Source organism: Microcebus murinus, chromosome 3 (genome assembly GCF_040939455.1).
Source record: "Microcebus murinus isolate Inina chromosome 3, M.murinus_Inina_mat1.0, whole genome shotgun sequence".
In the NCBI taxonomy this organism is placed as follows: domain Eukaryota; kingdom Metazoa; phylum Chordata; class Mammalia; order Primates; family Cheirogaleidae; genus Microcebus; species Microcebus murinus.
The window spans coordinates 70,188,145-70,202,466 of NC_134106.1; the positions used below are offsets into that span (position 1 = coordinate 70,188,145).

The window sequence follows — 14,322 nt, forward strand, 5'->3', positions numbered from 1 at the left end:
CTGATGAGAGACACCCTCCTCTTTGTCTTCTCTAGTGACAATTACCCACTAGAATTACTTCTTGTTAACAAGCTCCCTTTTAAACACAAAGTAGGACAGTTAGTAGCTCTTCTGCTTTCTTGCAGTGAATGTCTTAAACTTCAAGCAAAGAATGAGGCTCTGGATGGGAAAGGGAAGAGCTCTCTGCAGAACCACAGCTCTCTTCACAGCATTAGTGAAGACTCTCCATTTCTCAATTAGGCAGAAACTGAAACACAAATGAGCTTCTGCCTGTAATCCTGACGATGATAATGATGCTGGTGGTAGTGGTGGTGGTGGTGATGGTAGTGATGATACAGGCCTTGATGACAAATGCCTTATTACATACATGCCAGGGCTTTATACATTTATCTCTAGCCCTTCAAACTCCCCTGCAAGATGGAGATTATTTTATTAGAAAATTATAACTCAAAAGAAACCTGAGGTCATTCTATGTCTAAGATAATTAGACAAATGCCATGCTGCAGTTATTACAGCTTCATTCTCTCAGTTTTGGTTAGCAATGATTACAGAGCCCATTAAAATGTACACACATACACACATACCCCCTAACACTCCCATTTTGCCCCCTCTCCCCATCCCTCACATTAAAATAATAACAAGTCTTCAAAACCATATTCAAATCAAATAGTAATTTATTGGATATCTCGGTTATACAATGAAATAAAGACATCTCAATGTAGGACGTTCTCAACCTTGTGTTGGCTTTCCCTTGTCCTGAGAGATCAGCGTCAGAACAGAGACTGACAATCAGTGGACAACAGAAGTAATCTGCTGCTACGTGTCTATAATGATTCATTCCACAGTTTCAGGAAACTTTGTTTCTTTCTTTCATAGCATTTTCCTCTTTTCAAATTCCTTCAGAAACAGAAGAGAGGGAGCAGAGAGAGAGAGGAAAAAAAAATAAAAATCCAAATTAGATGCATGGTCAAAATGGTTTTGTGAAACCTATTATCATTAGGATCCCTGAACAACCAAATTACAGAAGTAAAATATACCAGGATGAGGGTGCGTGAACACAAAATAGCAGCTTTCAAATTAGTTCATATCAGCTTTAATTTCACAAAGCTAGATTCAGAGCTTGAACTTCATGTCTCCCAAACCCAGAAGCTGAGAGGGACGCTTTAAATAAAACTTACTTTTTCATTACAGTATTATTATGAGGAGTTGACAAACTTCACTGTGCTTATCCAAACTTATAATGCTATAATATACACATGAACTACAACCAACCCTTTTAATAAGGCAATGGAAACAGGTTTGCTTAGTTTCCAGAGAATAAAACTAACACAGATTCAGACAGGATTTGAACAAAATGTCAAGAACCTTACAAACATCTTAAATATACAAATACCTTCAATGAAGTATTATTTAAGGAAACAATACTGAATATCATATTTTTCTAGATTGTAACAATTAGAATAAGACAAAATGTATAGATGTCTACTGCCACTTACTGGAGTAAAATGGTGACACACATCTCCAATGTGAACTTAAGCATTTGCTTTTCTCCTTTTTCCCTACTTTCAAATAAAACTCTTTTTCACACATTAACCATCCAGATTTCTTCCAAACATAATGGCACATAGTATTATATTCCAAAAGACAGGATCATACAAAAACTCAATGAAACAAGGAGTCCATTTCATTATCCCTAAGACAAGGGCAAAGAGACCGTACCAAACTAGAATTTTCAAATTCTCTGTGAATGCTGTTCCCTTCTAGGAAAACAACTGGTGCCTGCTTTCACCATTCTTAAGAAGCAGGTTTTTTTGTTTGTTCTTTGCTTTTTTTGTCAAGGCTATAACCATCATAAAAATAAAGAGGAACTAAAAGCCTTAAATGATCACTCAAAAAAAGACAAGCTGAAAATCACTGCAAAGAGATTATGGAAGACATTAAATCTTTTGCAATATTTTAACTCACAATGGCCAATTAAAAAGTGGGGGAGGGAAGGTTAAGAAGTCACTCCTTCAACCTGTAAATGACAATAGCTTCAAACATAGCCAGGGCCAAAAACTAAAGGCTGAATCTCCCACTCTCTTCTTTAGATCTCCCTCCACCCCAGCTTCTTCTTTATTCAGTTTTTATTTCTCATTATTCAGCCTTCAACCCTTCTCCCTCAAAATAGAAATCTATGTGTGGTCAGGGTGGCTATCCCAAAGGCCCTCCATGGAAGAAACAGAACACAAAACACAAGGCAGTTCTCTGTACATCCTCCCCTATACCCCTAAAATGGGAATAATTACACTTACGATCTCCAAGATGCTTTTTTGTACGTCATATCTTGCCACTTATAAAACAATAAGTCCCAATGTTTAAACAAGAAAGTTTTAAAACCAGAATGTTATTCCTGGTCGTGCCCAATTAGGGCTTTCGAATATTAAGAGAGTTGATAAAAACTGGTAAACTACACATCAGAATGAAATAAAACAGATTAACACTCAGAAGAAAAGGCCATGGTTTCCAGGCACCCAGTGTGGCCCTGCACTGAGAAGGTCTGTCGCCTCAGAGGACTTAGGCCACTGTTGAGCTCACCTTGTAGATGGTGGTTCCCAGCTGTGCAGGTGACATGCTGATCACAACTCCTGCACCCTGAAGGGCAGCGATCTTCTCTTTAGCTCCACCTTTTCCTCCAGCAATAATCGCCCCCGCATGACCCATTCTCCTGCCTGGTGGAGCTGTTATACCAGCAATGAAGGACACTACAGGCTTGGCATTTGGACCCTGAGGAGAAAGTGACAGTTTAAAAACCATGATGAAGTCAATCAAAACTGAACCTCAAATTCATAACTCTGCCAGTAAATGGTAAATGGCTTAGCAAGGAAAGCCCATCATGCATCTTAAAAAAACCAATACAAGTATTAAACTATGACTGAAACTACGACATTCTCCATTGAGTTGACTCAACTTTCTACCCAAATGCAGGAAAACAATACCAAGCGAATGTTTATATATGTTGAATATTAAACTTCTACTTCACTGGCACAAGATATTTCACAAATATACATGAGACTCATTTGAAAAATAAAAAAAGCACCCCTGAAAATACATATGATTTGCAATAATAATTTAAGATACAAAAATGGGTTATTCTATTTCAACCTAATTTTGTGTCATAATTCCTTATTAGTTCACCCTTAATAAAAAAGATTAGGTAGGAAAGTATGCTAGAAAGGACCTAGGACTCAATTTCCTAGTGACTAAAACTGCATGACCTTGGACAAGGCACATCACTTCTTCAGACCTCTGCTTCTTCATCTATGAAATAAAATGGCTAAACTAGATTGATGGCCAAGAGCCTTCCCCACTCTGATATTCTATGACATCTAAGAAGGAAGATCGGGATTGGTTTTATTCAACAAAAATCCATTCTAATGTGCAACCTCTACTTACATAAATTGTCACTGTACTAGATTCTGAGGTTAAAAAAAAACACATATAGGAAATACGAGAATTCCTGTGCTCTAGACTTGTAATGTAGATGAAGAAACACTATAAAATATGTATATACATCAATCAGTTAAAAGATGCCATAAAGTAATATATGAATATACAGTCAAGTTTCATAATGAATGGTAATACCACGTTCATAAAAGACCAGAGGTCATAAGAAACTAGGCAAAACAGAGAGGTCTGTAGAATGCAGAACTTGAGCCTTCCAGAAGTGGAATCTGGAATCTGAGAGCCTTCATTCAGGTACTATCAACTCCCTCTAGACCAGCAGTTCTCAAATCATTTGGTCTGGGGATCCTTTATACTTATAAAAATTATTGAGGAGCTCAAACAGCTATTGTTATACAGATTGTATCTAATGATATTTAGTACATTAAATTAAAACTGAGACATTATATATTTATTAATTCATTTAAAATAATTATTTTTAAAACTTTAAAAACCATTCTAGTGAGAAGAGTGGCATTATGTCACAACTTATTTTTTAACTCTTGTTTAACCTAAAAGACAAATGGATTCTGATAACTGATTTTTCATTCAATCTGTTGCAATATGTTATTTTGGCTGGAGTATAAGAAGAAAACCCAGCTTCATACAGATATGTACTTGGAAAAGAAAGAATTGACTCCTTTACAGATAACTGTGGATATTCTTCTTTGATACTATATGAACCTCTTCCAGTGGTAATTTCTTAAAGGTTAGATGCAATTTTGGGATCTGAAATCATAGCAGTAAACATTTTGTCCTTTCTTACTTTGTAACATGTATTAATCAGTTGGGAAATTGCAGTTCATTGAGTTTTGCAGATTTTCCAAATACTGACACATTTCATCATTTAATATCAACAAATCAATCAGCAGTCTCACCACCAAGCTCATTAGAAAAGCCTTTAGGTAGAGGGAAGCTGTAAAATTCACGGTGGCAGATACAAGTTTTCCAAAATTTTAATATCCATTTGAAAGCTTAAAATTTTATCATTAGCAACAAACACTATCAGTTGTTTTCCTTGATTTGTCAGGTTTGCTTTATTCATTATTGAGAAAAGGTCTGTCAAATACCCAAGTTCCAATAACCAGTTTGTCTGCTAGTCATTCTTTCAAGTAAAATTGATGTTCCATGAAAAAAGCAGCTAGTTCAGTTCGCAACTCAACTGTGAAAGTGGTTTTACAATTTCATCACAAAACACTGACTCAAGGATCAAGATTTAATAAAACTGAATCAAGATGGCGGACGAGAAACACGGCCAGACAGAGTGTCTCTGCAGAAAAGACAGATTCTAGCAGAAATTAGAAGAAAGAAGCAAGAGGACCAGCATACAGTGGACAAGGGTCGGAAGGAGGGGTACCTGAGACCACAGGAGACCCACCGGAAGAGGTTGCGGAGGAGAACTGGAACCTGAGACCGCCAAAGCAGCCCGGAGACCAGCAGGAAGGGGATGTGGATCAGCCAACTTTCCCCTCCCTTGCATCTGGGACTGCTGGTGGGCTCCCCAGTGGGTGGAGAGACCTGGGGACACCAGCCCAGAGACAGCCACCGCCAGTGAGCGGTAAGACAGTACTGGACGTGGCACCAGGCTCCCAAATCTCTCGGGGCACCTACATATGGACAGACCCCCGCCGCGGGACAGTCACCATATTGCCTCCTCTTCCCCTCCGCCGACCCTACCCACGGCTCCCCAGAGAGACAATATAGCCATCAGCCGGAGGCACCTACAGGGAACAGGACCTTCCCTTTTGGGGCCCTACAGCTGACTGAGGGGAACTCGGACTGTCAGCTCCCTACCCGCCAGCCCTCCCAGGTGCTGCTGGCAGGGTGATCCCAGGAGAACGGGGCAGACCCTGAGGTTGAGAGACATAGACCCAGCTTGGGCTCCCTGTGGGTGAATTGGGACTGGCACTCCTCTCCCTGGTGGGGATATAGTTTGAACTCTGAGGCCCAGAGGTCAGACCTGCAGACCAGATCCCATGCACCGAGGTCTCACATTGCGCGGGGCACAGAAGGGATATATGCGAACAGCCTACTGAGGTGTGTGTGCCTTTAGGGGCAGATCAGCGTCCTAGAGGGCAACCCTCCTCCCAAAGGGAGGCCGCACGCCCAGCTCAGGTGGCTTTCCTGTGCAGGGAACTTCCCCGCCGGCATCACAGTCAGGGGAGGCCTGGTGGCATATGGTCTGGCCTGCTGGCAGAGGCCCAGGAGTAGCTGCGGAGTTGGGGAGGGTGGAAAGAAGCGAGACCCGCTCCAGACTGCGGGTCTCTAACGGCCCCACCCCAACACGCAGACTCTCTGACTGAGCGGGGCCATTCCAGCCCCTCCCTGACAGCTTTTCCTGGAAGCAGAGCACAGAACTTTGACCCCTGCTAATGACATTGGTGATGCCTGAGGGCAGGCGTACCCAACCCAGCTCCGCCCAGACTCTCTCCAAGACCAGCCCTCACTGAGGGGGAGAAAAGGACACACCTGGAAGTCCCAAGGCCAAACCGACAACCTGAGGCACTAGAGTGCCTCTCTATAAGAACAAGAGCTGATAAGAGGACACAAAAACAACAGCATAGCCTGTTCCTCCAAGCAAGCACCACCTACTGACAGGGAGGACATCCTGCACAGCCTTTTCACGGCACCTACTGACTCAACATATAAGGAGTGGTCAAATCTCACCCACAGAAACTAAACAAGGCAAGTGAATACCCAAAGGAAAACCTAAAGGAAAGAAACAACAACCAATTGACATGCAAAGGAACTCCGGAAATATGAAGAACCAAACGGAAAACACACCCCCAAAGAGGAGCACCAGCCCTCTAGAAACAGTCACCAACCAAAATCAGGCAACAAAAATGACAGAAGAGGAATTTCGTATGTGGATCATAAGAAAATTCAACAACCTACATGAACAACTCAATAACCAACACAAAGAAACCACAAACAGCCTCTAGGACCTGGAAAAATAATTCACTAAAGAAATAGACACAATGAAGAAAAGTTTAACTGAACTCCTGGAAATGAAGAATCAATTCAGGGAACTACAAAATACAGTGGAAAGTCTCAAGAACAGGGTAGATCAAACAGAAGAAAGAATCTCAGAGATTGAAGATAAAACCTTCCAATTAAATAAATCAGTCACGGGGATAGAGCAGAGAAACAAGAGAAAAGAGCAAAGCCTACAGGAGATGTGGGATTATGTGAAAAAACCTAATGTGAGGGTCATAGGGTTACCAGAAGGGGAAAAAGACAACACTTAAGGGTTGGACAAGCTATTTGAAGATATAATAGAGGAAAATTTCCCAGGCCTTGCTCAAAATCTCGATATACAAGTTCAAGAAGCTCAGAGGACCCCTAGGAGATTTAATGCAAACAGGAAGACGTCACGACATGCAGTCATCAGACTGACCAAAATATCAACTAAGAGGCCCTTCTAAGAAATGTAAGACGAAAGAAGCAAGTAACGCACAAGGGAAAGCCAATTCGAATAACACGAGACTTCTCTACTTAAACTTTACAAGCAAGGAGAGACTGGACCCCCATTCTCACTCTTCTGAAACAAAACAATGCCCAGCCTAGAATCTCATTCCCTGCAAAACTAAGTTTTGTATATGAAGTAGAAATCAAGACATTCTCAGATAAACAAAGACAGGGAATTCACCAAAACAAGACCAGCCCTTCAAGAAGTACTCAAAACAGTGTTACCCACAGATCAGCACAATAAATACTCACGAATGTAAATCTACTGAAAGCTAAAGATCAAAGCCCAGACACTACAATGGCTCAAGAGAGAAAACAAAGCAACAAAGTTCAACTCAACATAATGAACAGTAATCTACCTTACCTATCAGTTCTCTCAATAAATGTGAATGGCTTAAACTCTCCACTCAAGAGAAATAGGCTGGCTGAATGGATAAGAAAATACAGGCCAAGTATATGCTGTCTCCAGGAATCACATTTAACCTACAAGGATGCATTTAGACTAAAAGTAAAAGGGTGGAGATCAGTATTCCAAGCAAATGGAAGCCAAAAGAAGGCTGGCGTCACAGTTGTAATTTCAGACGATTTAGTTTTTAAACTAACAAAAGTAGTGAAAGACAAAGAGGGTCATTATATAATGGTGAAGGGCACACTTCAACAAGAAGAGATAACAATTTTAAATATATACGCACCCAACTTAGGTGCACCCAGATTCATAAAGCAAACCTTACTGGATCTAAGCAAACTGATTAACGGCAACTACATAATCACCGGAGATTTCAACACCCCACTGACGGTACAAGACGGATCCTCCAAACCGAAAATTAATAAAGAAATAATGGATTTAAACAAAACTCAAGAACAACTGGGTCTGACTGACATTTACAGGACATTCTACCCAAAATCCACTGAATACACGTTTTTCTCATCAGCTCACGGGACCTTTCTCTAAGACTGACCATGTCAGATTTACCAAAGTAAATCTCAAGAAATTTAAAAAAATAGAAATCACACCATGTACCTTCTCAGATCACAGTGGAATAAAACTAGAAATCAACCCTAACAGAAACTCACATTGCTACACAAAAACGTGGAAATTAAACAACTTCCTACAAAATGATTACTTCATAAATGAAGAAATCAGGATGGAAATAAAAAAATTCTATGAAGAAAACAACAATGGAGAGACAAGTTATCAAATCCTCTGGGACACAGCTAAAGCACTTCTGAGAGGAAGGTTTGTCTCCACAAATGCCTATCACCAAAAGACAAAAAGATCACAAATAGACAATCTAACGAAACGACTCAAAGAGCTGGAAAAAGAAGAACAGACCAACCCCAAACCCAGCAGAAGAAGGGAAATCAACAAGATCAAATCAGAACTAAATGAAATTGAAAACAGGGAAGCTATTCAGGAGATTAATAAAACAAAAAGTTGGTTCTTTGAAAAAATAAACAAAATTGACACACCATTGGCTAAGCTAACGAAAAGCAGAAAAGAGAAATCTCTAATAAGCTTCATCAGGAATAAAAAAGGAGATATCACAACTGATCCCAAAGAGATACAAGATACAATTTATGAATACTACAAAAATCTTTATGCACACAAACTGGAAAATGTGGAGGAAATGGACAAATTTCTAGAAACACACAGCCTCCCTAGGCTCAACCAGGAAGAAATAGATTCCCTGAACAGACCAATCTCAACAGCTGAAATAGAAACAGCAATTACAAATCTCCCTAAAAAGAAAAGTGCCGGTCCAGATGGTTTCACACCTGAATTCTACCACACTTACAAAGAAGAACTAGTACCTATCTTGCAGAAACTATTCCACAACATCGAGAAGAACGGAAACCTCCCCGACACCTTTTATGAAGCGAATATTACTCTGATACCAAAACCAGGAAAGGATGCAACAAAAAAAGAAAACTACAGAACAATATCCCTAATGAATATAGATGCAAAAATTTTCAACAAAATCTTAGCTAACCGAATCCAGACACTTATCAAAAAAATAATCCATCACGACTAAGTGGGCTTCATCCCAGGGATGCAGGGATGGTTCAACATACGTAAATCTATAAATGCAATTCACCACATAAACAGAAGCAAAAACAAAGACCACATGATTCTTTCAATAGATGCAGAAAAAGCTTTTGACAAAATTCAACACCTTTTCATGATACGAACACTTAAGAAAATAGGCATAGAAGGGACATACCTGAAAATGATACAAAAAAGCCAACATCATACTGAATGGGAAAAAATTGAAATCATTCCCACTTAGAACTGGAACCAGACAAGGCTGCCCTCTATCTCCACTTCTGTTCAACATAGTGCTGGAAGTCTTGGCTACAGCAATCAGACAGGAAAATGGAATTAAAGGTATCCAAATAGGGGCAGAAGAGATCAAGCTTTCACTGTTTGCTGATGATATGATATTATATTTAGAAAACCCCAAAGAGTCAACCAAGAAACTCCTGGAACCGATCAATGAATTTAGTAAAGTCTCAGGATACAAAATCAATACACAGAAATCAGAGGCATTCATATACGCCAACAACAATCTAATTGAGAACCAAATCAAAGACTCAATTCCCTTCACAAGAGCAACAAAGAAATTAAAGTACCTAGGAATATACTTAACCAAGGAGGTAAAAGACCTCTACAGGGAGAACTATGAAACACTAAGGAAGGAAATAGCAGAGGATGTAAACAGATGGAAATCCATACCGTGCTCATGGATTGGCAGATTCAACATCATCAAAATGTCTATACTACCCAAACTGATCTACAGATTCAATGCAATACCTATTAAAATCCCATCAGCATTCTTCACAGATATAGAAAAAATAATTTTACGCTTCGTATGGAACCAAAGAAGACCCCGAATATCAAGAGCAATTCTAGGCAACAAAAACAAAATGGGAGGCATTAACTTGCCAGATATCAAACTATACTACAAAGCTGTAGTAATTAAAACAATCTGGTATTAGCACAAAAATAGGAATATTGACCAGTGGAACAGATGTGAGAATCCTGATATAAAACCATCCTCATATAGCCATCTAATCTTTGACAAAGCAGACAAAAACACACACTGGGGAAAACAATCCCTTTTCAATAAAGGGTGCTGGGAAAACTGGATAGCCATTTGTAGAAGGCTAAAGCAGGACCCACACCTTTCACCTCTCACAAAAATCAACTCACGCTGGATAACAGACTTAAACCTAAGGTATGAAACTATTAGAATTCTAGAGGAAAAAGTTGGAAACACTCTCCTAGACATTGGCCTAGGCAAAGAGTTTATGAAGAAGTCCCCAAAGGCAATCACAGCAGCAACAAAAATAAATAAATGGGACATGATCAAACTACAAAGCTTCTGCACAGCCAAAGAAACAGTCATGAAAGTAAACAGACAACCTACAGAATGGGAGAAAATTTTTGCATCCTATGCATCCGATAAGGGACTGATAACTAGAATATACTTAGAACTCATGAAAATCAGCAAGAAAAAATCAAATAACCCTATTAAAAAGTGGGCAAAGGACTTGAACAGAAACTTTTCTAAAGAAGACAGAAGAATGGCCAACAAACATATGAAAAAATGCTCAACATCTCTAATCATCAGGGAAATGCAAATCAAAACCACAATGAGATATCACTTAACCCCAGTGAGAATGGCCTTTATCAAAAAGTCTCCAAACAATAAATGCTGGCGCGGTTGCGGAGAGAGAGGAACACTCCTACACTGCTGGTGGGACTGCAAACTAGTTCAACCTCTGTGGAAAGCAATATGGAGATACCTTAAAGCGATACAAGTGAATCTACCATTTGATCCAGCAATCCCATTGCTGGGCATCTACCTAAAAGATCCAATGACACTCTACAAAAAAGACACCTGCACTCAAATGTTTATAGCAGCACAATTCATAATTGCAAGGCTGTGGAAACAGCCCAAGTGCCCATCAATCCAAGAATGGATTAATAAAATATGGTATATGTATACCATGGAGTACTATTCAGCTCTAAGAAACAAGGGTCATATAGCACATCTTATATTTTCCTGGTTAGAGCTGGAACCCATACTACTAAGTGAAGTATCCCAAGAATAGAAAAATAAACACCACATATACTTGCCAGCCAACTGGTATTAACTCAGTAGCACCTAAGTGGACAAATAGGTACTACAGGAATAGGGTATAGGGCAGGTGGGAGAGGGGAGGGAGGGTGGGTATGTACATACACAATGAGTGAGATGTGCACCATCTGGGGGATGGTCATACTGGAAATTCAGACTTGTGGGACGAGGGGGAGAAGGGCATTTATTGAAACTGTAAAATCTGTACCCCCATAATATGCCAAAATAAAAAAAAAAGCAAAAAAATAAAATAAAATAAAAATGGAAACAATCTAAAAAAAATTTAATAAAATGAATTTTTAATGCTTCATCAAGAACAGTCTTACATGAAACTGACTTTTTTATTTTTACTGTGAGTAGTACATGCCAGTGAATGATTACTAGTGCAGTTCTAATGACTGCCCTGTTCATGCCCAAGTGCCAGCATGTAAGATGCTATAAGGTCTGACACTGCTTACTCCAGCCTATCTCCCATCGTTCTTTCTTCCTCTTTATTTTCCAGTACCCTACACTGCTCTACCTCTGTGCCTCTGCTGAGAATGTTTACTACCCCCCTTGGATACCTGGCAAATTGCTACTTAACTTTTCAGAACTGGCTCAAGCCTTCTCTTCCCCCATAAGCCTTTCCTGACTCTCCCTCCCACACTCTCCACAATGGTCCTCATAGTTGATCATCTCTTCAGTGACCCTGCTATGCCTTTTACACGTTTCTACTGTTAAATTCAATACACTGGCTGTAACCTATACCTCATGTGTTCCCCCACTAAACTACGAATTCCATGAACACAGGGATTATGTTCTCACTCATTTCTGTATGCCCAGCACCTACCTATATACCTGTGGTATACAATCAAAAACAAAAGACTCCACAAGTCATTTATTTATTCACTCATGGGCTCTGCATAGAATATGGTTCGAGTGGCATTAATTTCCACTTGATCTCTCACCTCAACCCCCCAAAAGTGGGAATACTATTGCACTAGAAAGACACAAGATTTTGATGGTAAGCCTAGAATGTCAAACAAAGTTACTCTGTCTCATTGACAAAAAAGAGTCATTGAAAGTTTTTTAAGTGGAGAAAAATACAATTAAAAGATTATGGGAAGTATAGTCAGAAAACAGGACATAGAAATGATGAGGAGTTTGAAAGCCTATAAATAGAAGCCCAGTTAGGATGATATCAGTATGGTCTGAGTATATATGCCCAGGGCTGTTAATTCCTGGTCCTTAACTTCTGCAATCTGACTCCAGATCCCTCCACAGTATAATGGAGAAGTGAGGCAGCCCTGAGTATGAATCCCATCCCTTGGTCATGTGCTACCATTGGCAAGTTATTAACCTTCTGTACCAGTTCCCTCATTCCTAAAAGAATGACAAAAACATCTTACCTAAAAGGTCAAGTTAAAGATTAAACAACACAACTTTTGCAAAAAATTGTCACTGGAACAATAACAGCAGAAGTAGCAGCAGATGACATCTATTATTTACTCTATGTCAAGTATTGTGCTTTATGTAATACATTTGAAAATTCAATTTAACATAGTGTTATGTCATTATTAACCTAAATCTTTTTTTTTTAAAGAAAAGTCCATTTTTACTTAAATTTCAAACTTTATAACTTTTCTTAATTCAAGAGAATCTTGAATTTTACACCAGTCTCCTAACAATCTACTTTATTCTTTCATTTATTTGACACTTACTGATGCCTACTATGCCAGGGGACTAGGCTGGGCACATGGGATACCATTTCCCTGCCATCCATAACACAGTCTAGAGTTAGAGTCAGGTATGAATGAATCCACTGACAGAACGTGGCTCCTGCCATCCTAAACAGATCTGGGTAAGTGAGTGGAAACGGGATGAGAGAATAAAAGGTAGTTCTCAGGTTTCTGCCATGGAAACTGCATGAAGTACAATGTTGTTTATAAGATAATCATTTACACATCTATTTTCTATGCCTGTTTCTAAATTTGCATTTAGAAACAGGCATAGAAAATAGATTCAGGGAGGGATAAAGAGGAGGAAAACCAGGGAAAAACCAAGAGGATGGATAGGATGAAGAATTAACTGAGGCCTCTAGTGACCTCTGCAAAAACAATGGCAAGAGACAAAGAAGATTCAATGCCAACAAACTGCTCAAGAGCATGCTGCATGCTGGACACTGCATTGCTATATGTTACCAAGTGATTTAAACTTTACAATTCTTACAACAATTATAAGAGGCAGGTACTACTATATCCCTATTTTGCCAATGAGGAAACTGAAGCAGCAAGAGGTTAAGAAACATTCCCAAGGTCACAGAGCTTCTAAGTGGCAGACAGAAGCCAGATTGCTGAGGATTAGGGAGTAAATGAAAAGTAAGGAAACAGATCCAGAGAGTGAAGGGAAAGTTGAGTCACGTCTTATATAGGAGGTAAGGCTTAAAATCACCAAAGTAGAAAATCAAGTATACTCAAAATAGCCCTTAAAAATTCCTTAAAGCACACATAAATATGCATTGTTTTATGTATACTACCCTGTAGGTAACATTAGTGGTTCTTTTAACTCCCCAGTATTGATTACTTTATAGTGACATTTAATTCACTCACTCCTCCTCAATTTTTTTTTTTCTTAACAAACATAGAGAAAGTATCTCCCCTGTTGCCTGGCCTCCTGAAGATGCCTTTTCACTTATCTGTCCATGTCAGAAAAACTCTGGAAGTCATCTGCATGCTTCTTCCCCACAGTTCTCGGACACCACAGTGTCTGGAGCACAGTCACTGAATGGGGCTGCTCAGTACCAAGCTGCTTCAGTGTCTCTCCTCCCACCACCCTTCTTCACCCCAATATAGGGCTTAATTCCCTTAAGCTAAATGAAATTATGATACCTCTCCATATTACTTCTTAACATTTAATTCTAAGGAAGAGGCAACAAGGAAAGCCTCCTGAGGATGTAGACAGTAAACTTTTCTGCTCTACCTCTGAAGAGAAGTGCCATTCTACACTGAATAAAAGACTGAAGCTAGAGGGAGGCAAGATTCTGGAAGAGGAATAGGATCCTTAGAAGGTCAGCCTTGAAAAAGGGAAAGGACATTTACTCCCTCTGAAACCCAGCAAAAGAACACCAACCATGGAAATATAAGTCTGCAGGTCAAGTGGAGGCTTTGAGGCTTATGGAATGTTCTCTATTCAGCCACAGGCCAACTTACCTACCACAAAGTGTAGTCATGCCTGGGGAGAAGGGTTCTGA

The 14,322-nt window shown here is 39.6% G+C and overlaps 1 protein-coding gene across 1 annotated transcript in view; it reads right to left on the bottom strand.

Annotated features, from left to right (window-relative positions):
* Positions 1 to 656: 656 nt before the first annotated feature.
* SUCLG1 (succinate-CoA ligase GDP/ADP-forming subunit alpha) overlaps positions 657 to 14,322 on the bottom strand; it is a 39,281-nt gene continuing 25,615 nt past the window's right edge. The window contains exons 8-9 of the mRNA XM_012774260.3: positions 2,578 to 2,766; positions 657 to 897 (exon numbers count right to left, since the gene is read on the bottom strand). Of these exons, the coding sequence (XP_012629714.1) occupies positions 871 to 897; positions 2,578 to 2,766 (216 nt within the window). The 3' untranslated portion in view covers positions 657 to 870. The remainder of the gene's footprint in view (positions 898 to 2,577; positions 2,767 to 14,322) is intronic.